Source organism: Ammospiza nelsoni, chromosome 17 (assembly GCF_027579445.1).
Source record: "Ammospiza nelsoni isolate bAmmNel1 chromosome 17, bAmmNel1.pri, whole genome shotgun sequence".
Classification (NCBI taxonomy): Eukaryota; Metazoa; Chordata; class Aves; order Passeriformes; family Passerellidae; genus Ammospiza; species Ammospiza nelsoni.
The window spans coordinates 147,005-168,958 of NC_080649.1; the positions used below are offsets into that span (position 1 = coordinate 147,005).

Genomic DNA, 21,954 nt, shown 5'->3' on the forward strand with positions numbered 1-21,954 from the left:
CCCCTGCAGCCTCATGTGAGCTCACAGATGTGCTCTCAGGGTGTCAGTGCCCAGGTGAGACTAGCAAGACTCATTCTGGAGGTGCCACAGACACAGGTGTCACACCCTGCTGTGGGAGCAATGATGCAGCTGCTGCCCCTTCTTTCCTGCCAAACAAACCCAGCCCATGAAGCACTGTTCCAGCTCAGCAAGGAGCCCCAGACACCCAGCCATCCTCCCTCACCTGCTGCCACTGGCAGGGCAGACTCTCTACATTTGTACTCCAGCCCTTCTTTCTGCATCACACATTGCCTTGAGTAAACACCTTTTCTTGACCCCTCTGGTCCAAGCTCTCCAAGTTTTCTCTGTATAATAACTTTCATCATTACCACTACTTTTGGTGGTGCAGTCCCTAGGCACTGAGATACAGTCCACTGTCTAACTCCATCTTGTGATCTCACCCATCTTCCATAGCTCTTCTCCAAACCCACATTCTTTTGAGGAAGGCCTGCTGTTATCCTGCTATCTGAAACCTGCTCATTTGACTTCATGCTGAGACTGGCTGCACCATGAGCCCATCTCAGCATCACTTAGTATTGTGACTCTCATGCTCCACACTCTTGGCCACCATAGAAAATTAAGAAAGGCAACTTGTGAAAGAAAAAGAAAAAAGAAAGGAAAAGGAAAGGGAAAGGCTGGGCCCTCCGAGAGGTCTGCAGACCCACCACTTATTTCAGAATCCAACTGGCAGGGCCTCTCACGCTTCGTATTCACGATATTGCAGTAGCTCCCTGTTTTTATGCTTATTCATGCCTAAATGAACAGACCAATGCAAGGAAAGTCTTTGCTGCCTTTACCTATTGGACTGTGGTTTCTTTCAAGGACCTCCCCTACTTTTCTTTCTCCGCTCAGATAATGGTACCATTGACCTGAAGGGACAGGCAGGACTTAACTGGAAAAAGTCAAAGCAAGGAGCCCAAGTAGATGATTGGGTAAATGTCTTACAGAGTTACCAGAGACTGCCATTACACAACGGTGGGAGGTTAGCATACAGCCTTGTAATCTAGAAGGAAGATTCATGAAGATGAGCACAGTAGCAAAAATAAGAAAACCAGTAGGATCTGCTAAAATAGCTGCTAAAACAAAGAGACAATACCTCCTCAGTTGGGATGCCACTGTTCCATCTCTTACCCTCGCCAATGCCCCCAGATTAGTCCAACATTAATCTTCTTCTATTTCCCTACCTCAGTGTGGTAGGAAGGGACTCTGACCTCTAGGAGCACCACAGACAGTTTCAGTACTGCTGAAACTGTCTGACCTCCTGGCTGTGCTCCAGATTGTTATGAGGGGACATGGACAGACAAGACATGTGCAGAAGAGCTGGGAAAGCTGCAGCTCTGCAGCAGCCTCTTGGTGGTGTTTGATGCCAAAGACCTCATGACTTCAATGGAGATGTATAGCAGCCCTAATTCTAAAGCATGCTCCAGTGTCAGGCCCCCTGCAAGCTTCAATCCCAGTCTATTATTGGGGCCCTCACCTTTCCTACATCCCTCCATTTTTTACACCCTTCCCATTTGCTTTTATCTGTCAGCATGTGATCGTTAACCTGGAGGAAAGAAGGGCAGTGGGCAATGAGCAAAGGCAGGAACTTATTCCCAGTCTGGCATTAGAAAAGTCCTTTCTACCGCCTCGTTTCATTTTCTCAGTCTGTGAAATGGGGACTCAGAATCAGCTTCATGCATCCTTGCAACACAGACACTTGTTATAAAATGTCAAACATTTTACAGCTGCCAAGTGCCACATCTGCAAACTCTGTAATATCCTTATGAGATCACAGCAATGAAGCTGAGTAGCCATTCATAATATACACATGTAAATGATGCTACAAGTTTTTAATATACCAGAGAACAGGAAATAGGACCAATACAGACAGACATTTATCAAGATTATTTTTGTTAAGAATCTGGAAATATGATGCTATAAGCTGCCAAACATTGATGCAGTCTAAGCTGACAGTTTGAACTGTTTTCAGGAAATGTATGTACTTAAAACACAAAACAAAAAAACCCCCCAAAACAACAACAAAACACACACACAAAAAAAAGGTAAAAAAACCCCAAGGAAACAAAAAAAAAACCCCACCACAAAAAAATCCCCCAAAAACAAACAAAAAAAAAACCCCAAACTCCAAATCAAAACTAATTAAGAACTCAGTTTAAGTAAAAAAAAACAAAGGAAAAAAATATTTCCAAACATGAGAAAATTAATTTTTTGCACCCAAGCAAAAAAAAGAGTGGAAGACACAGTCCACCAGTTATATGCCCAAATAAGCTTTCTTCTTGAAAAAAAATCATTATCAATGCACACTGCCATCTAATCAGAAAGCTGAAGCAACAGGGAGACAAAGGGGTGCCCTGACTGTCCAGAGGCTAAGAGCAATGACGCTGGGCCACAAGGGCCACATCAGCTATAAGAAAGATTTACAGTGAAGCTGCAACATCAAGCAGGAACAAACTAGCAGCAGGGAGAGTTGGTGGAAACACGGATATTACCTGCCCTGTTCTGTGCATTTCAGCCCTCCAACACTTCCATGACCAGCCTGGTTAAATCATTACTGCAATTGCAGACCCCACCTGGGGAGCTGAGGAGCAGGTGGGGCTCCTTAGCACTGAGGAAGAGCAAAGCCGACTTGTGCACAACCAAGGCCGGGTGTATTGGAATACACAGTGATAAGTGGAGATTGACGTCACCACTGTATCAGTATTACTGTGCCAACAGAAGGATGTGGTGAGAGGAGGTGATGAATTCAGGTCCAAACACCCACACAACATTTATTACTGTACTGTTCTGCTTTCTTACATGAGAAAAGGGTGGGAGAGCTGATAAAAACTCACAAGCCTCATATCTAAAAGGTCATAGTGGGGCTTAGATTTCTGCAGTGAGGAGGCATCAGTGTCAAGGTATTAGAGGGCTAAGCCAAACTGCATAATACAGGATGTGCCACATTGGAGACAGTCAAAGACCACTGCATTCAGCTTCCATCCTTTCCCAAAATGGCCCAGGATCAGGGCAACAGCACCAGTCCTTAGACTACAGGCAGGGAGGTCATCTGGCTCCTACACAGGTGAGGGGCTCACCCCTGCTGTATCTCACGCCTGTGACTTGTGTCTGGGCCGGGGCTCTTTAGATGGCAAGGTTGATGCTGAGGGAGGATCCACCAATTCACCTAATCATACCTTTAAAGGGGCTTCAAGGAACACACACACACTCACTGTATCCTTGGACAAGAGGGAAATGAGCAGCACTGTGGAAGGATTTGGCACACACAATACAGCGTGGAGGTAGGAGGAGCTAGGAGCAAGAATAAGGAACTGTAATAACCCAAGAAGACTGCAGCAGTGAAGTTGGCACAAAGCAGCAGGATGCACGATGAGGGAGCTCCATGTTAAGCCCTCCAAACCTCTGACTCACCCTTTGAAAAACAGATGTTTTGGAATGTTCAGGCCATGGCAGGCAGCTCTTGAGCATGCTTGCCAGGTAGTTGCTGGTAACTGAGCTGGTTGCACACTGTCAGGGCATGCATGGTCGCATGAACTCAATCCAGAAGCTACTCCTCATTGTGTTTGGAGCGGCCTCTGTGAAAGACCAGCTCTCCCTTCTGCATGCTTTGAGGATCACTCACAGGCACAATGTCAGGCCCAAGCTTCTAGAAAACACTTGTCTCAGCTGATGGTGCCTGTGGGCTGTGGAGATTGCCACCTCTCTTGGGTGCAGTGTGGGACAGTACAGGGTTAATGAGGCTGCGTGGCTAAGTCAGAAATTTCCCAGAAGTAATATCTTTCTGTTGTGAGGATAGCACACTAGGACAGTGCTGTAGCTTTTGCCCCCTGATTACACAGGACTCTCCAAGGTGTGCCAATATTGTTATTTGTGCAGAGGAGGGAGGGAAAGAGCAGCATGTCTGATCAGTCCAAAGAGTGATAGTCTGGCAGACACAAGCCATACTACTTTTAAACCATGCAATAATATGTATTTGATATTACAGAGCTAACTTTAAAAACAGGAACACTGGTAGCACTCTAAGACTAATAGCTTTATAAATTTAAACACATTGCACCAAAAGGCCTGTTTTTCTCAAATTTAACTCATAAAAAGTGTAATTTCAGCCTAGCCTGCAGCAATAATATTCACCAAGAAGCAAGCGTGAAGGGCACACAAGGGAAAGCTTGGTAGATTTCTGTTATTCATGACCCAAAACCATTTTGCCATCACTGGAAGAAGGGCAACATCATTATGTATTTATCAGCAAGATAAATCATTGAAAAAACAACATTCAGAGCTGACAATTCTTTCTCTAGGATATAAAACCAGTCATGCTTGGAGTTATCATGTTCATGATTTGACGAAAAAGAGAAAAAACTCCACAGAAACAGTACTACCTCTGTACTTTCCTCCTATCATAACAGAATTAAACCAATATCCCCAGCAGCATCAAAAATACAGACCTGGCATAACTTTAGAGTCAAAGGCACCATTACTGGCTGGTGACATTTAGGAGGAAGATAATCATACATTACAATTAGTGAAAAATGGCAGAAGGAACAGCTGAGACATGAGTAACAGTGTTCTACTGGAAGGGAAAGCAATAGAAGAAACCACCTCAAAGCTCAGGAAACAAGCTAAAATATGAATGAGCCAGGGAGAAAGCGGAGGTGTTAGTCAGCAAAGCAGCAGGTTGAAAAACACTGAAGCTCTAGAGGTGGTGGCTGTGAGCTGATACAGGATGCTGCAGGGGAGGGAGGAGTGCATTGCTTTTAGTCTGGGGAATACTGAATGTCACCTGCAGAGACCCCAGTATCCTGCCCTCCTTCCTCCCTTCTGCCTTTGCTAGTTATCTGTAGCCATCAACACTGGGGTCAGCCTCTTGTTTTCCCCAATATCCATGGAGTCTGAACCCATACTCCATGAATGCTGTTGTAAAAGGACTTTGCTTTGGCTCTAGCCTGAGGAAAAGAGCTTACCTTCACAGAGCTGTGGCCATGTACGTCTCGCTCATATGGAGGAGATTGCACAGAGGCTTGTATCTTCTCTTAGGAAATCACCCAACACATGCTGGTAAAGAGAAACAGGAATGACTGTGCTTGTGAACTCACCCCAACCATCTGGAACAGAAACCTACAGCTCTGCTCAGGCTCGAACCCAACATCCGCAGCTGCACCATGCAAAGCATGCCCAGAGCATCTCTGCACAAGGTCAGCAAGACTCACGCATTCCCACAGTGCTCACCTGAGCTGGCAGCGCTGGCAGAACTCCGTGCTCCTTCCACGCAGGTTGGCAGAAACTGACCCTCTTAAGGCAACATTGATCAGCTTGTCCCCAGATCTCTGCAACTGGGGACACACCAAGACTGGAACTCTACTCCTGGCACACAGCTGTTCATGCCAAGATCCTCATCTGCATCTCATGGAGCTCTGTTTTACCACAGCTGTCAAAAATCAGCACATCCCACCTATCCTGCCTGGCTGCAGCTCTTCCATGCTTGGGGCTGGTGCAGCAATGGAGCGTGCCTTAGGCAGTTTCTGGCACCTGTCACAGGGTGAAAAACACACCAGCTGTCTTCAACCTCGGCTGTGGCAGCATGTGCAAAGCAAAGGCCTGACACAGCAAGCTGCAGAGGGGTGGCCAGCTGCATCTGTAAACCACAGAACATGCAGTCCTAATACATTCGGTGACTTCTCATGTCACTGGCAGCAAGTGACGTGCCTTTAGGAGAAAAGGCAGGAAGGGAGTGGCTTCTCAGAAAAGCCACCCTTGTAGCCCCCCTACACTATAAAATCTTGCTACTCAAACCCAATATAGGAGCAGAGCCAGAGTTGTACGAACAGCAGTTCTTACAAGTTGTTTAAGTTTTTAAGTTGCAAGAAGAGCAAAGGCAGCTTGACCAGAAGTGGGAAGAATTCCGAATACTTTTGAACAATGGTGTCTGTTGCAGGGGCACAGCGTAGCTCAGAATGAGGCCATGAAATAGTCAGCACAGGCCAAACTGTGTATCCTAATTCTTGCTATAGCAGAGGAAACAAGGCATTTCATGGCTTCATTGCCCCCGATCATGTTGTGGAGGAGCACGCTATGTGTTTCTGAAGCACCTCAGCCAGGCAGTGGAGGGGAAAGACCAGGCAGCAGTGAACTGCCCTGCACAACCTGAAGCCCAGGGCCTGCCAGACATGTGCAGCGGTCAGCACTTGCAGCACAGCACAAGCCACCTCCTCCAGACCTCAGCTGGCTGTTTACCACAGGCACTGGCTCCATGGCCAACGCACATCTGGTTCTCACAGAAACTCCCTAGGGTGTCAAAACAAGAACTGGGGACTGGTTATAAGGCTGACCCAGGCGTGGAAATTCTACCCCCAGAATGCCGTCCAGTGCTTTCTCACCTCATTATAATTCTTGCTGCTGTGTGGGTGGCTCATTGCAAGTGAAACCAGCAGAAGCTGAGCTGGGGAGAAGCAGTCAACCTCAAACCCTTCAGCTTATAGTGAATTTCCCCATTTCTAAGACCTGGGGAAACAGCACCAAGTAGGAAAATCCCAGTGCTATGTATTAGTCAACAACTTGGTAGCCTTCAATCAGAGGACAAATACCACACTGTTATGAATGCCCTGCTCTTTACGATTGGGTAGAGACAGGGTGAAGGAAGTGGCTGATCCATCACTAAACTGGGACAGGAGCTCCTTAGGATGCGTCCCGTGCTCCTTGGACTGGGGCAGGTCTAGCACAGAAATCCCTCTGCAAAGACAGATTGTGGCTGACAGGTTGTACTGTAACAGCTCTTGCCATGACAACTGCCTCTCTGCATTCAGAATACAGAATCTTAGGCCTCATGAACAGATGATCAGTTTTACAGACAGCATTCTAAGAGCAAAAAAGACCTAAACAGCTGTTCCTCCCCTCATGCATCTAAACATGCCACAGCAGTCAGTTCCCCATTCTGTTCAACAGTTTTTCTTCTCTTTCATCTTGCAGTCTTACTTGAAGGGACAGTATGGACATTTCAATGTTATAGAAAACTACAGGATGGGCAGATTGGAAACAGGACAGCAAAAAGAACAAATAGAGCAAAGCACCTTTGGCCAGAGTTCTGCAGAGATGTAAACTTCCTCTCAACAAGCTTGTCACAAGGAATGAAAACACTCAGGATTTAGCAATCCAGCTGTGCTGCTGATAGCTGTTAGGCACTCTGGGAAAACAGGCCAACAAATGGCAATTCATTAGGCTTTGGTTGTGTTAGTGAAGTAACTGGAAAATGCTCTCTTCCTCACTTGACCGTGTTTTTCCTTTGCTTTGGAGCAATCTGCTTAGAAAGACAACAGTCCTGCAGTTGAAAACTAACCAGTTCACTGGTCTCCTTGCTTTTTTACCAGAAAATTCCTTCTGACCTTGTGACTTTGGTGCAGTAGGAGAGGCCTTGAGGGCTGTTGCCATGACTGCAAGGTCTCAGTCACAGAAGCATGCTGAAAGAAACGAAAATTCCAGGTAATGTGAGATCAAGATACATCATCATGTGGGAGCCTGGGGCAGACCTTGAATTCAGCAATCTGCAGAGGTGAGAAATGATCTTGTGTGCATGCATGGGCAACAATTAGTAAAAATTACCAATTTTTTTGTAAAAAATAGGCAGCCAGTGACGTGCCTGTAGGAGAAAAGGCAGGGAATGGCTTCTCAGAAAAGCCACCCTTGTAGCCCCCCTACACTATAAAATCTTGCTACACAAACCCAATATAGGAGCAGAGCCAGAGCTGTACGAACAGCAGTTCTTACAAGTTGTTTAAGTTTTTAAGTTGCAAGAAGAGCAAAGGCAGCTTGACCAGAAGCGGGAAGAATTTCTAATACTTCTGAACAATGGCGTCTGTTGCAGGGTGAGCCAGACAGCTGCCCCCTCAACCCCACTGTCTGTCTCCAGTTTTGGGTTATACAAAGACATACGAACAGGGATCCCCCTTCTCTGAGAGTTAGGTTCCATTTCACCAAAGAAAGACTGAAGGGAGAGAACAGGAAGAATAACCCCACACAGAAAACCATCATATGGGAACGTGCAGACTGGAAGGCATAGCTATGTTGAACAAAAAAGCCAGGGAAAGGCAAAACGGAGCTGGGGATCAACAGAGAAGCAAGTGCTGCAGCAAAGTTGGCCTGAGCAGACCTCTCCAGCCAGGCACAAGCCTTTGTGGATGCTTTCTTCTCACAAAGAATGCAAGAGCGAGCATAGGTGTAGAAGGGAAAGAAAGCACCACTGGTGTCCCTACATAAACACCTCTACTACTTTACCATCTTGGAAGAGAGATTTGCAGTACCAGTTGCTGTGCTTAGCATTATGGTTTCCTTCCTTATGAAGAGCAATACAAGCAGAGTTTTCTAAATGAGAATAATTGTATACATTTCAATTGAAATAACAAGCAACAATTCAACTTGCCATACAGTTTATTTCCAAAGACTAGTTCAGTCTTGGCAAATGTGGCTAGGCTACCTCCATATAGCTACCTCCATAGTTGTTCTCTTGGGCAAGGGTTCGCACAAAAGTTTCATTGGTTTCTCATTTCTCCTGCTGTTCTCCACTAACAGTTCTATTGGTCTTTTTTTTTTAACATCAAGTGCCAATCTGGAGTCCTCATTGTGAATGGTGTGAGAGACAGAAAGATAGGAGTTACTCACAAAATAATTAGGTAGCACCTTGTCTGAGCCATGGAGCTCCAGGGGCTCTACAGTTTTTCTTCCTAAGCTTAGCCCAATACTGTCCAGTGATGCTGGTAAGCTGACTGCTGAGCCACACCCCCTGCCCCCGTCTGCATGCTTCAGCACCTCTTCACTTCCCCCTGCACCTCCAAGTTTCCCTAAGTGATTGTGTGAGTGGCAGTGGAAGTCAGTAATTTAGTCTGTTATCACCACTCTCTTGCATTACTTTCCCAGTAGGGTTAAAGCCTTTCCATGTTGTTGTCTTTGTAGCTCTTCCTCTGCTGTTTAAATCTTGACATTTCATCTCTAACAAATGCAACAGCTGTTCATCTCTGCTGGTATTTTCATCGTTGCTATCACCATACAGCTCATTAGTGCTGTTGATCCAAGGGCTACCATCACTAATCTGTGTGTCATTCTCACTAGATGCTAAACCTGGGACAGTGGTGCAGTCAGAACCCTGAACAGTCAAACACACATCATGCTTTATCCTTGGGTCAGATTCATAGACTGCAGTATCTGGTGGTGCTTCATTCAGGTTGTTGCACAGATTAATGAAGGATTCATATAGTAATGTAGGTATAACCTCATTGTCACTGTCCCAGTATAGACCATTACATTTACCTGCACTACCAAAAGGCTGATAGCCAGATGGCTGAGGTGCAATGGGGCAAGAAATTATATCAGCTTTCCTTCGAACATTTTGATATATTACTTGCTTATGCATTTCTTCCTCTGAAAGAAAAGCTGAAGCACCTTCATTTACATGTGTGGAGAAAGACGGAAAATCAGTATGTTCTGAACAGGTGTTTGGAAAATCAAGCTCAGTGCTGGGAGATGTGTAGTTGTTGTAACACATCTGATTGCTAGCAGGCTGAGCCCTTTGGTCTCTGCAGCTGCATTTGGGCATCTCTGACAACTGTCTCAAAGGTGGTAAGGAAGGCACACTTTCAAAGCCCAGAGTCAGGCTACTGTTAGCCATTGACTGAGACATGAGGGCACTGAAGCTCTTGTATGCAGAGCTGCTTGGTTCCTTGCATGCAGACACAAGCATATTAAAGCTCCTGTAGGCAGAGCCACAGGGTTCCAGGGATGGAGACAAAAGGGTGTCACAGCTCTTGTAGGCAGAACCACACAACCCCATGGATGCAGACACAAGGGTATCAAAACTCTTGTCTGCAGGGCTGTTTTTTCTGTCTGTTTCAGTTCCAAACAATGATTTATTTGTAGACTCCTGGGTCAGGACACAAGAGCCAAGCTCACTTTCAGAATGACATAGAAAATGGCTTTGATGAACCATTTGTTGAAGATCTCTTTCATCCAGAGTAGCAGAATTTATGCTGGAGCTCCGATATCCAGATTCAAAGGATTCTTCTGATAGTTCTGACTCTTTGCTGGCTGTACTACAATTGTAGCCATCTTGAGAGGCTTTGGTGAAAAGAGGAGCCGTATGAGAAATATCACACGGTTGCGGACTCTGGTCTACACTTTCTTTTGGATTTTGCTGTGATGGATTTTCAGACCCAATGTTCTTTATGGTTTTCCTCTCAGCTGTGGGGATGTTTGGGCCTTTATTGTCTTCCATGTTATTTTCATCTGCCAGGAGTGCATCAAACATGTTAGCTAGTAACTCATTGTGTTCAGGGTGCTCTCTGAAAGCACCAATGCTGCTCTCACAAGGCTCAAACATGGTGATCTGGTTGCTAGTTTCTTCTTGGCTCTCAGTTTCACTGTCTGTTAAACATACACAGATTTCTATACACTCTTCAACTGGTATTGTATCAGGGGTTAAAACTGCACTGCTGCCTTTTGGCAACCACTCTTCAGACTTGCTGTGGCAACTGCAAGATTTCTCAACATTTCTGATGTTATCTTTTCCCTTGAAGTTTTGGCTTGACAAACTTTGAGCCAGACAGCTCTTGCAACTTCTGTTTTTGGAAGTCAAAAGGAAAGGACGGTTAATGTTTATAGTACAGGAAACAATTTTATGCTGTAAAGCAGAGGATTTTTTTTAAAATCTTACTTACATTTGTTGTTCCATGTGACTGTGCTTTAAGTCCTGGAACGGGAACTTAATTTCATCAAAGTAGCACAAAACTGAAAACTAATAAAGATACAAATGGGATTTAGGACACATATGAACTGTATTTAGTATCCCTTACACTAAACAGACAATAGAATTTACTACATATTCTACTTCTGATGATCAGGAAAAGGTATTTTTTGCAAAGCTTTTAAATTACCTTGACATTTTTTACAACTGATTGGCTCTTTGCTGGATTTGGGATTTGATCCCACCATTCTTTCTTCACTCTGCAAAGAAAGCATGAAAATAACTTGTTTTGACTGTATGTGGGCTTAATCAGTGTTCATTTCTCTCTTCTGCTCTCCTTTCCCTCTTAGGCATCTGCACTGCAGCAACAGAAAGCGTTCGTTTTGAGCATCTCCTGATTTTCATTAAACCAGTGCAAAGATGTTTGTATGTTTGGTATGTGACTGCTCTGCACAGTAACAGTCACCTGTTCTTCTAATCACATTTAAAAGGATGTGTGAAATAGACAGGATCTCATTACCATTTAAAAATTTCATATTACCATTTAAAAATTTTTGAAAGAAATAAAGGTATTTAGCCATCCTTACTTGAACTCCAGCAAAGACCAGGGTCCAAAACTGACAACCCCTACTATAATAAACCTATTCTAGTAAGGTAATAAGACTATTCAGAAAATGACAGAGTTTATAAAACTGACTTGTGTTTATAAAATCTCTGCTCACAGACAGCTAGATAAAGGCACTGAGAAAACCCAAAACATTACATTTCTGTGCTACCAGAAATTTGTCTAACCAATAGCAATACTGATATCTGTATAAACTATTACTCTATAAACTCTGTGACAAGCAGGATACCTACTTGGTGAAACAGAAGTAACAAATTATGGATCCTGCCATGATCAGTATGCAGGATGTGGGCACAGCCATCTGCAGAATGTCTTCAGCCTTCACCTGGTAATCTGTTAAACAAGTAAATGTCTACATGTGAATGTGCATCTAAATGCAAGCACTGACAATACCAAGTTATTTGCTGCTCTTCTGCAACTCAAAAAAATGCTCTTTTAGAGGATGTAAAATTAAGCTTCCAGCACGTTAACAACAGACCCTCACAGCTGCCAGCAGGAATGGTGTGTGGTGTGTCAGAGACCTGGCACGGGTACTGTGCTCAGCCACTGGGTGTGGCAGGAGCTGGGAGAGCCAGTGTGCACTGTGAGGCCACCGTCAGCCCTCAGGCACAAGGGCTATCACACAGCGCCTAAAATGGCATTATCATGAATTATCATTGTCACTGTAGTGCAGCTATGTTTCTTGTTCTCTCTGCTGCTCTTCAGGGGCTTTTATAAACCCTCCTACCTCTATTAAAATACTGCTTTATTTGCAGCATATATATATATATATATATATATATATACACATATATATAAAATATATATATATATATATATATACATATAAAAAAAAAAAAAAAAATATATATATATATACACACACATATAATTTATACTCACTTGCTCTCACATCAATGTTGCTGTTTACTTCAAATACCTCTTCTACTTCCCTGTCGTCTACTTCATGAAATATTTATAGAGAATAAATACATTCCTTTCAGCCTGTTTTTCACAAGGCTAAGCAATCCAACCTCCCTTGGTCTTCTCTTCCTTAGTTTCCCAAGGGGTTGCCTATCTATGTTTAGTGTCTTTGGAAGCCTTTACAGATGTATTCACATTACACTCAAAATGATGAAGATGGTGAGTCCATAACACTCCTCCAAGAGAGCAGCAGAGTATGTAAGACTGTATACCATCCTTTTACCAAGCTGTTATTTCTGACACTATTACCATTATGAAATTCAACTTCTTCACTCCATTCACTCCAGTAGGCTGGGTATTCCACGTAGTTACACCTGAGACTTGCAACATAATCATAGCCTCTCTTCAAGGAGCTTGCAGTAATCTCAAAACTTTTTGCCTGGTAGTTAATTGCTTTTACAGAAGCCTGAAAAGAAAGTGAGAAAGTTCACTTTGATTTCTTTATAGGGTGAAGGGTTAGTGACTGCAACTACATATCAACAGCGTTATGTGTTTCAGTGACCGTTCACAAATGAACAAATGAATGACTTGTGTATGATACTGCAGTTCATGTCATTGGTAGGTGGCATTTATTACCTGCCACCATGCATGTTCTTCTGCTACCACACGCAGCCCCGCCCAGAAATGCTGAATTATTCAGAACTCACCTGCCCCACAGAGCCATCAACCTCCAGCTTCCTGATGTCTAAGGAGCAAATGAAGTTCAGGGAATAGACGCATTGTATTTTCAATCTCTGCCCTGTCTACTGCAAGCAGCAGACCATTTTGGGGTGGCAGTCACAAGAGTTTCTATTCTCTGACACCCAGCTGAACTATCTTGGGGGCAAAGTGAACTGTGGCAAGTGTGTAATCAGGATCACTGTACTCAGGCTGGCCCTTACATCATTATTAATGAAGTGACTTTCCAGAGGACTTTTTAAACCTTTAAGCCCTGGAGATAGAAAATGAAGAGACTGGGTGTCTCTTACCTCTGCCGGGTGCTGCTTCCTCCAGTATTTCACTTCATAGATGACTGGCTCTCCAGAGAGAAAGGATGGATGAGAATAGCTCTCCTCCCAGCTCAAATTGAAATTACCATTTTCAGCTTTTTCAATGGCAAGATTTTTGGGGGCTCTCGGCTTAACTGTATGGTAAAAAATACAGAACAGGGTCATGGGAGAGTACTGATAGAGACAAGCTGAGAGAGAAGCATTCACCAGAGACCAGAATATCACTGCAGTCAACGCACTTAGCCCTTTCCACTATGGTGTGCCACACCATAGAGAACAGAGAGGTTGAACCTGAGCAACTTGAGGGTATTTATTAAGCACTGATTCCTCAAGCTGGCTGAACCAATTGCAAGCACGGCCTTTTGGTACACTGGATGCAGCTTTCAGCCTGGAGAAACAGGAACAACCTGGGCCCTGACAGTAGCAGCTGTGAGGCCGGGTGGGCACAGAGTTCCACCATCACAGCCAAGCTGTCCTGGCTCCCTGTCTCTTGAAAATTAATGTGGACTTCTGCTTATTTGGCAGATAAGCAGCAGCATCAATCAAGCATTCTGAAGAGAACCAGCTCCTTGGCCTGCCTAAAGTATGAAAACGGTTTCTCTGAGTGTTTAAGGTGACAGGCATTACCAACAAGCACACTGTTCTGACCAAACTGGGGGTCTAGGCAGCGACATGAACTCTGTCCTGTTTCGGAGCAGTCTCTTTAACTTTTTTTATCACTGACTGTTAAAATCCAACAGGAATTACTGTAAAAAATCTCCTGCTCATTTGGCATGATTCAACTAGCATGAAAAATCAGAGTATGACAGCGACAGGAAAGGGAAGAATTTCAGCAGGGATAAGCTAGTTTATTTCCAGAAACTGAAAGCAGCATGATTCCTCTTCCTCTTGTAAGCCACAAGTAAAAGGCACTAAAGATAATCTAAGTCCCCAAACTCCTTTTGGCTCGCAGCTGAGAGGGTACAGCTAGAGGAACAATCACTCTCTGCCTTCCCCATTACTTACATTAATTCCTTAAGAATCTAATCCAGAATCAGGTTTCCAAAACAAATGGGTTTTGCATTTAAACTACCATGACATTTTGCACCTCTGACAAGCAAAAACTGTTCTGGGGACATGAATAAGAAGTTAGTTAGCTAGGATTGCAAAGCCTTGAACCAGATGCGCCAGTGACAAAGTAAACAAGATCTTACCAACAAGGGCTGGTGTAACATTGTAATTCCACGAATCAGTTCCATTGAATTGTAGGGCTAGAATATATGTGAGGCCTACTGCAAAATATTCTGGATATATTGTACAAGTGCACCTTAAACTGTCTTTTTCATTCTCAGGAACACACTTGTTTCTGAAAAACAGGCACAAAATTATGTGATGTTTAAGAGAGTGTTACACACTATTCCTTGAAAAGGTGATATCAAGTCTCCCAACATGTATAACCAATCAGAACTGAGACAAGTCAGTTCTCAGAAATGTTTCCAAAACAAAACTGAGATCCTCAAACAACCCACCCTCCCCAGCCACCTACTGGATATCTGTATCACACAAATTAAAAACTTGACAGAAAGGCCAAGTATTGATCCCAAATACAACCCTCTGTCACACTTCTAAAGTAAGATACTAACAGCTTGTTAGTATAGGAACAGGTTTATTGCAGTGTATCAGCAAGGTTATTTGAATGTTGGTGTGGTGAAATCATGCAGCAAGGGAAAGGAGAACCCAGATGCATCTTCTTGTGTAAGAGATGATGACTGGCCCTGCTCAGAACAGGGACAACAGTCTGTGCCTGAACAAGGAGCTAACTGTGTGCAGAGACAATCACCTGGCCTTCAGTGGAAAGCATCTTTCACACAGGCTACAGACCAGTGAAGCAAGAAAGACTTCTCATGAAGAAGGTAAAATTTTATATGAAGTTAAAGTTCTGTAAACTTCTAAGAGCCCTACCACTCCCACCAGTAGGACTTGATCCATCCTCTATCCTAAGAAAGCAGAAAGTTCTGCAGAAGAGTAGACTGCTGAACTGAGGGTGCTGTTAATTGCAGAAACCCATTTTACTTAAAAGGAAATAATCCATTTTCCTTTAAGAGCAATAATCTGAAGTACATTTTGTCCCAGACACCCACAGTAGAGGGAGGAAATTAAAGCCAATAGTGGCTATAGGATATATAAAACTTAACAATGGCAGTGTAACATCTTAAACACTTACGACACAGAAGTTTCCTCGCTGTAGTAGAGCACGAATTCTTTGGAGCAATTGGTTTGTGCAGGCACCTTCCAGTGACAAACCAGCTCTTTGTCATAGTCAGTGAAGCATGCAAATTCTTGTATGTGTCCTGCAGTCAAAACTAGAGGAAAGCAGCATACAATGAGAAGCAAGAGAATCAGAAGACTATATTGGAGACTAAGCAGAAATACTAACTTTTCCATCTAAACAGAGCTGCCACACCTCTGCAAATTAAGTGAAAACATTGCTATTTTTTGTGTCTGAGAAAATGGAAGGAGAAACAGACACTCGGATCATCTCCACCTTTCTGGAGACAATGTCTATGATCTTGGACAGGAGAAGTCTGCAGTAGTAATACTGAGATAGAAAGGCACATTTCAGCCAACACAAACTTCCAAGAACAGAAAATCTGATTGCAATAGCTCTATTTAAAACACATCAGCATTAAATGACATTACATTAAAACAGCATTAAATACAAAAGGTTCAAAGCCCAAAATGCAGATAATTAACAGAGTCAGCCAAGGATCACAGCTTACAGTCATGACTCCTGTTTTACCTACAACTAAGGTAAAAGGTTCTAAGCTTCCCAAATGCATTTACCTACAAGGAAGGTAAAAGGTTCTAAGCTTCCCATACTTCATTTCACTCAGTACTTCCTGCTCTGTCTTCTATTCACCATTGTTACGGGAGCATTCAAGACTGAGGAGAGATGAAGTCACACTGAGCCAGGCACTGAGGAGGGACACAAAGGCCCAGAGTCTCTGCACTCCAGTGTTCAAGTTTATAACTATTTTCACTGGCAGTATTTAACCAAAAAATAGAATATAGTGGTCAAAATATCTTTGAAGATAGTTAGAACTGGAAGTGCAAAGAGAATCCACAATCCTCAGTATCCCCTCCAGCTTCACTTTACCTCAATGTGCTCCAAAGAGTGATACACAGAACAGAAGAGAAGCTAGGTGACAGTAAGGCCACGTTGTTATTTGGACTAACAGTGTGCCAACCCTGATACTGGACCCTGGAATGTGATTATAAGAAAATAGCTAGAAATAGCTAATACTTTTATCATCCAAGACAATTATTTGCCTTCTCTGATGTTTGACTTCTCTTTCACAGGTAAATAAAAACAGTATCTCACTTTTCTTGCACAATCTGTACAAATACAAATCTTTTTCTGCTTTACATGTCAATCTCCTGTAAAAAAATTACAATACCTGTTTTTTTTTGAATCCTATTAATTAAGATTATCTGAGAATTTCTAAAGGGATTCTGCTAAAAAGGTCTCTGTGGCAATTATACAAGACCAAATTTTGTATACATGGCCCAGTACATTACCAACTCTCCATGCTGGTCATTTACATTGCAAATTCAAGACACATTTGCCAACTATTCACATCCTGCAAGGTCTTTGTCCTTCAGCCATGTCTGCTTCACAGGCTTGTTCCTTCCAACAGGTACCTAAATTTCAATTATTCATCCCATGCCTTTTTTGCTGAAAGTACCAAATTTCATTTTATCTTCCCTACATTTCTACTTTTCTGTAGTCCACTTGAGTTATTTACTATGATCCAACTTCTGCATACTCTAATACAGTACAGGATCTGCAAATGTAAAATGTGACAGTCAGATACCTTTTAGTAGATATTATATATAGCACAATGGGATCTATAAAATTTGGATTCTAAGTTGTCTGGTATATTGACTGCTTATAAACCTAGAAATTACTGTGATTCATGGTTTCAGTAGTGTTCAAACCCTTAGAAAATGTTTTGGTTTAGTTACTAGGGCTAAATATTTATCCTGTAGATAAGAACTATTGCTGTTATGTCCTTTCTGGATGACAGCACCATGTTAGGTTTCCTTTTTTTTCTGCATGGTATCCAATTCTTTACCACTCATCAAAAAAGCAGCAAGTCAAACTTCTGCAACACTTTAACAGTCATACTGCTTTTTATTTTACAATAATCATTACTCTGTTGATGTTGTTTATATTTGGTTGCCATTTGTAATTTTATTGCTAGTTCACTTTAAAATGTACTTTTAACAGAAGTACTATCAAGTTAAGGCCCTTAAAGATGAATGACATTATTTTTCAATCTGTTAATCATCTTGCACTTTCAAGAATACTTCAATTAAATTAAGCTCTTCCTGCTAAGCTATGATAACTAACATTTTTACTTTATCTTGCCATTCAGTGCTGTCATGTCTTTTCGGAACTCTAAATTCTATTCTCTGCTCTTTTCCTCTCACCTTCTCACTTCTTCATCTCTGGTATACCATATTTTTTTCAAAAAGCTCAGATATTTGAGAATTTCCTTTTGAAACCATATACAGTACAAGGTTTGTTTTGACTTTGCATAGTTAAAAGAGGGAACTTAAATACTGAATTTCTTTTTTGATCCTCAAAGAGTACACGATGCTGAAGAAACTTAAAATGCATAGTTAACTAGGCAAACAAACCCAAACAAAACACGATAAAATTAAACTTTGACAAAGATAATTTAGGGAAATGAAAAGGTGGGATTACCTGCACCAGACAATTCCGCCAATGTGTTCTTGCAAACCTTGATCCTTCTCATTAATTCAAATTGCACTATTTCGTAGTATGTAAGACAGTAGCTAAAAAACTTTCTTTTTTAGAGACATGGTACTTTAAATTGTCCTTTAACTATTTTGGTTTGCTTTATAAAACAAAATGAGATCTAAGAAACTATAGACTACTGTGGAACTACTTAAAAAAATACAGAAAGCAAAGTGTGAGATTCATTTTCCAGAAAATAAAAATGCATTATTGAAAACCATTACTATATATATATATCTCATTAGTATTTTTAATCAAACATCATAAAAGATGAAATGAAAACAACCGATGTTTATGGGTATGGGAAGTCAGCTTCTGCCAGCTGAGCTTCATGAAATAATCCTTAAGGAACCAGCAGCACTCGGACTCGACGCACCTGCAGGCTGACAGAAGGGTGGCGAGGGACACACCAGAGATCAAAAACATAAGATTTTTTTCTAGTACAGGGATACTTCTGATATTTGAAGCTACAAATTTTATAGCAGTTAATTAGTGGTGACAGCGTTACCTAGTGGTCACAGAAAAATGCTATCAAGAAAAACTTCACTATAATAATTTAAAATATTGACAAACATACCTTCATTTGCTGTATATGAAAAGAAAAGGATCCACAGGATATACGGTGCAGCACTTGGGAGTCTTGCCATTATTGAAAATGGTCAGGTTCACAGGAAAAACTGTGCTGCAATTCTGCCAACAGAAAACATGATGAGCTTACATCCCTGTCTCAGTTAAGGGTAAAGACATAGTTTTTCCTATCACTCTGCTAGATGTTAGAATTCAGACTCCCTGCTGTACCTATTTCCCACCCCTGGCCCCTAAAATGAGCTCAGGGAATGAGACATGTAAAAGAATAAGGAGAACATAAATGAGCTAGAAGACTTTTCTACAAAATTTTCATTATGGAGGATAAGGGAGCTCCATTGGCAGCAGAGCCACTCTCTTTAGCTACTAGAAAAGAATGGCTGCTAGTATGTAAAGGGTAAAAAAGGGCAAGCACTAGACCAAAATCAGTGACATTGTCACCAAAGCCCTATGATTCCACTCAGATAAGTAAAACAATTTAGGAATGAAGTGTCCAATCTACTGACTAAAATATTTTCTCCAAGTCCTATCACCAATACCTCGATAATCTGAGTATCATCTCTTTAAAAAAAGAATTTTAGCAAAGAACTCTGAGCATTGCTCCAAAAGAATGCATATTCATTAAAACATTAATTATTAAAAAGTTGTAAAACACATACCTAATCATTATATAACCAGAACAACTTTGGAGAAGGAAAATAATGCAGCTTTTATGTCCCTAAGCATAGCAAACCTGTCTAGGTAAATTGAAAACAGATTAAATAATTAATTTCAGACTTCAAAATAGCAAGTGTCCCCAATATATTTTACCAATGTAGCTACTTAATGTCTAAGATAAAGCTACCAGCTTTCATATAACTACAAATGGATACCAGGCATTTAAAATTCTGGTAAATTTGCAAGTGAAGTCATGCTAACTAATATGCTTTTGGCTTTGCTTTCAGTATAAGGAGGGATAATATTGGTTCAGCAGCACATTGTTAAGACACAACCCTTTGGTCCCTTCCTCTCATGCTTTTGGAATTTTCTAACTTTCATATCTGGACAGGGTGTTCTTGCTGCCTGAAGCTTCAGCTGTTCTGTTTATACCTGTAGGGCTCCTGGGTAGTGAACTAGTTTTCATTTCAAAGGGAGAGGAGAGGAGAGGAGAGGAGAGGAGAGGAGAGGAGAGGAGAGGAGAGGAGAGGAGAGGAGAGGAGAGGAGAGGAGAGGAGAGGAGAGGAGAGGAGAGGAGAGGAATCTCCTTCTCTTGGTGAATCATATTGAGTATTCTGCGTAAGGCTGGTCAGATTCTGAAGCAGAAAAGACTAGTGTAAGGTATTTGTGGATGGTGGTTCAATACTCTCTTCCCCAAACCAACCATGCAGCAGAACCACAACACGTGTCTGACAGAGGTGAGTCTGTCTGTCTGAAAATACCCATCTTAGAAGTTAAGGGATAAGGACATTGTTAGTCAAAATAGAAGATCAGAATGGAGACTCTTCTGTGACCTTCTCTAGGGCAGTAACTGCTCATTGAGTAGTTCTTTATTAAGAACAAACTTGAAAGACAAATTTCTCATAAGAGCTTGAGAAAACTATGACTCAAGACTTAAGTTTTTTTCATATTCTGAGAATAGATGAAATGTGACTAAGCACAGTAATACATTTTTTTAAAAAGAACACAAGCACCTTGGTTGCTGCTCAGACAGAAAGAGCCAACTGCTCTGGCATAAAAAAAATTAAAAAGCCTAATTTCCCTTTTTCCTGGAATTCTCAAGAGAGGAAGCATTTGCTTTCCACTGTTAGGTAATACTGCCACATGACTGGAGTTCCAAGAAACTCTTAGAACTTTGGCAAAGAATCCTGAATTACGTAAGCATATCCAAATGAGCAGATGGCAGACCAAAAGCATCTTCTCATGGAAGAATGGATCTGCACGTGTGGATGAAAATGGAGTTACGCCAGTGCTTTAATGAAACTGCAAGAGAGAAAATTTTAAAACATCCACAGCTCTTCTGCCTGTTACCTCTTAAGTTTTTCATTATACCAGACAATGAAATACCAATCTTAAAAAAGTAGGTAACACACACAGACAATACTAAAATTGCAGCAAACCTAGTAACTCTGATATATTTGAGGAAAGTAACTTGCAAAGACATAAGTCACTTCCCCAAAACTAGGAAAGAAATCTCTGTCAGAGTTAGAAGCAGATCTACAAGGTTACTGGCATAAGCTACATGCTTTAATCACTTAACTTTCTGTTTCTTGAAAAAAACGCGATGTGATTAGAATTATTTCATTCATTATCAAGAAAAACGATACTAACTTTTGGTCTGGTCTTCTAAGAAAATCAGGGTCACATTTCATTAACAGGTATAATCTGCAAAACTGTTATGCGCGAAGAGTAACTCCTGCCCAGACCAAGAGGTCATATTAAACAAGACTGCCTAACGCACCGTTGCTGCAATTGTACAGCTAAAGCACCATTCCCTGTTTAAAACTGCCTCTTTTTAAAACTGATTCACATCTTGTCTTACTCTCTAGTTTTAAGCATTAACTATAAACGCTGAATAAAATGAGACAAGCGGTACAGAGCAAAGCAAAACGTTCACCAACAGATTCTACATCAAACCTTGAAAAGAAAACCCGTGCAGCGTGCAATGCCTTCTGACGAGAAACCTCTCCCTTCCGGGCGCTCAGCACGGACCGGTCCGCAGCTCGTAGGCCTCCGGGCACACGGAGGGCGCAGCCTGAGCCCTGGGCTGGGCACGGCCGGGAACGGCGCCGACCGGGAACGCGGGCCGGGGACAGGCGCGGCTGCTGCGCCTACCGCGCAGCACGTCCAGCGGGAACAACACTTCGGAGAATTACACCTTTCTGTGTAAAATATTGTAAAAGGAGCACTCGCACTTAACAGCCTCCAGGAAAGAGAAGCGATTCTGGCCGCGGATTCCAGCCGGAGCCGGGACGAGCCCAGGGCTATGCGCCCGGCCAAGCCCCGGAGACCTTCCTACCTTCCCAGAACCGGCTCGGAGAAAAACACAGACAGCACAAACTGCACGCCAAGCGCAAGTAACGAGAAGGAGTCGGTCCTCACGCCAGGACGAAGGGGCCGCCGGACGTACCTTGTGTCCACCGGCGCCCGCTCCAGACCCGGACGCTCCCGGACCCGGACGCAGCGCCGCCCTACGCCCAGCCCGACGCCACCCGCCCCCACAATGCGCCCGTCCGGCGTGGCGCGGGGC

General features: G+C 42.6%; 1 protein-coding gene across 6 annotated transcripts; it reads right to left on the minus strand.

Moving 5' to 3' along the window:
* Positions 1-8,387: 8,387 nt before the first annotated feature.
* IL4R (interleukin 4 receptor) lies at positions 8,388-21,910 on the minus strand. Of its 6 annotated transcripts, XM_059484146.1 has the most exons (11): positions 21,724-21,910; positions 21,342-21,586; positions 18,721-18,833; positions 15,543-15,681; positions 14,533-14,684; positions 13,319-13,473; positions 12,600-12,756; positions 11,621-11,720; positions 10,953-11,022; positions 10,737-10,813; positions 8,388-10,637 (listed from the first exon to the last, which is right to left on the minus strand). In XM_059484146.1, the coding sequence occupies exons 3-11, from the start codon at positions 18,788-18,790 to the stop codon at positions 8,897-8,899; spliced, it is 2,661 nt and encodes an 886-aa protein (XP_059340129.1). In that variant the 5' UTR covers positions 18,791-18,833; positions 21,342-21,586; positions 21,724-21,910; the 3' UTR covers positions 8,388-8,896. The 6 variants fall into 6 exon arrangements, with proteins under 6 accessions (XP_059340129.1, XP_059340130.1, XP_059340131.1 ...); XM_059484147.1 differs by lacking the exon at positions 21,342-21,586 and having other exon boundaries at positions 21,835-21,886; XM_059484148.1 differs by lacking the exon at positions 21,342-21,586 and having other exon boundaries at positions 21,724-21,744.
* Between the last annotated feature and the right edge of the window lie 44 nt (positions 21,911-21,954).

Excerpts from the sequence above, each read along its gene's own strand:
- IL4R (XM_059484146.1), bottom strand. The coding sequence starts at position 18,790 with ATGGCAAGACTCCCAAGTGCTGCACCGTATATCCTGTGGATCCTTTTC. Across the intron at positions 14,685-15,542 it reads AGCGAGGAAACTTCTGTGTC|AAACAAGTGTGTTCCTGAGA; the intron begins GTAAGTGTTTAA and ends CCTGTTTTTCAG. Across the intron at positions 11,023-11,620 it reads TGTTACTTCTGTTTCACCAA|AGTGAAGAAAGAATGGTGGG; the intron begins GTAGGTATCCTG and ends CTTTCTTTGCAG.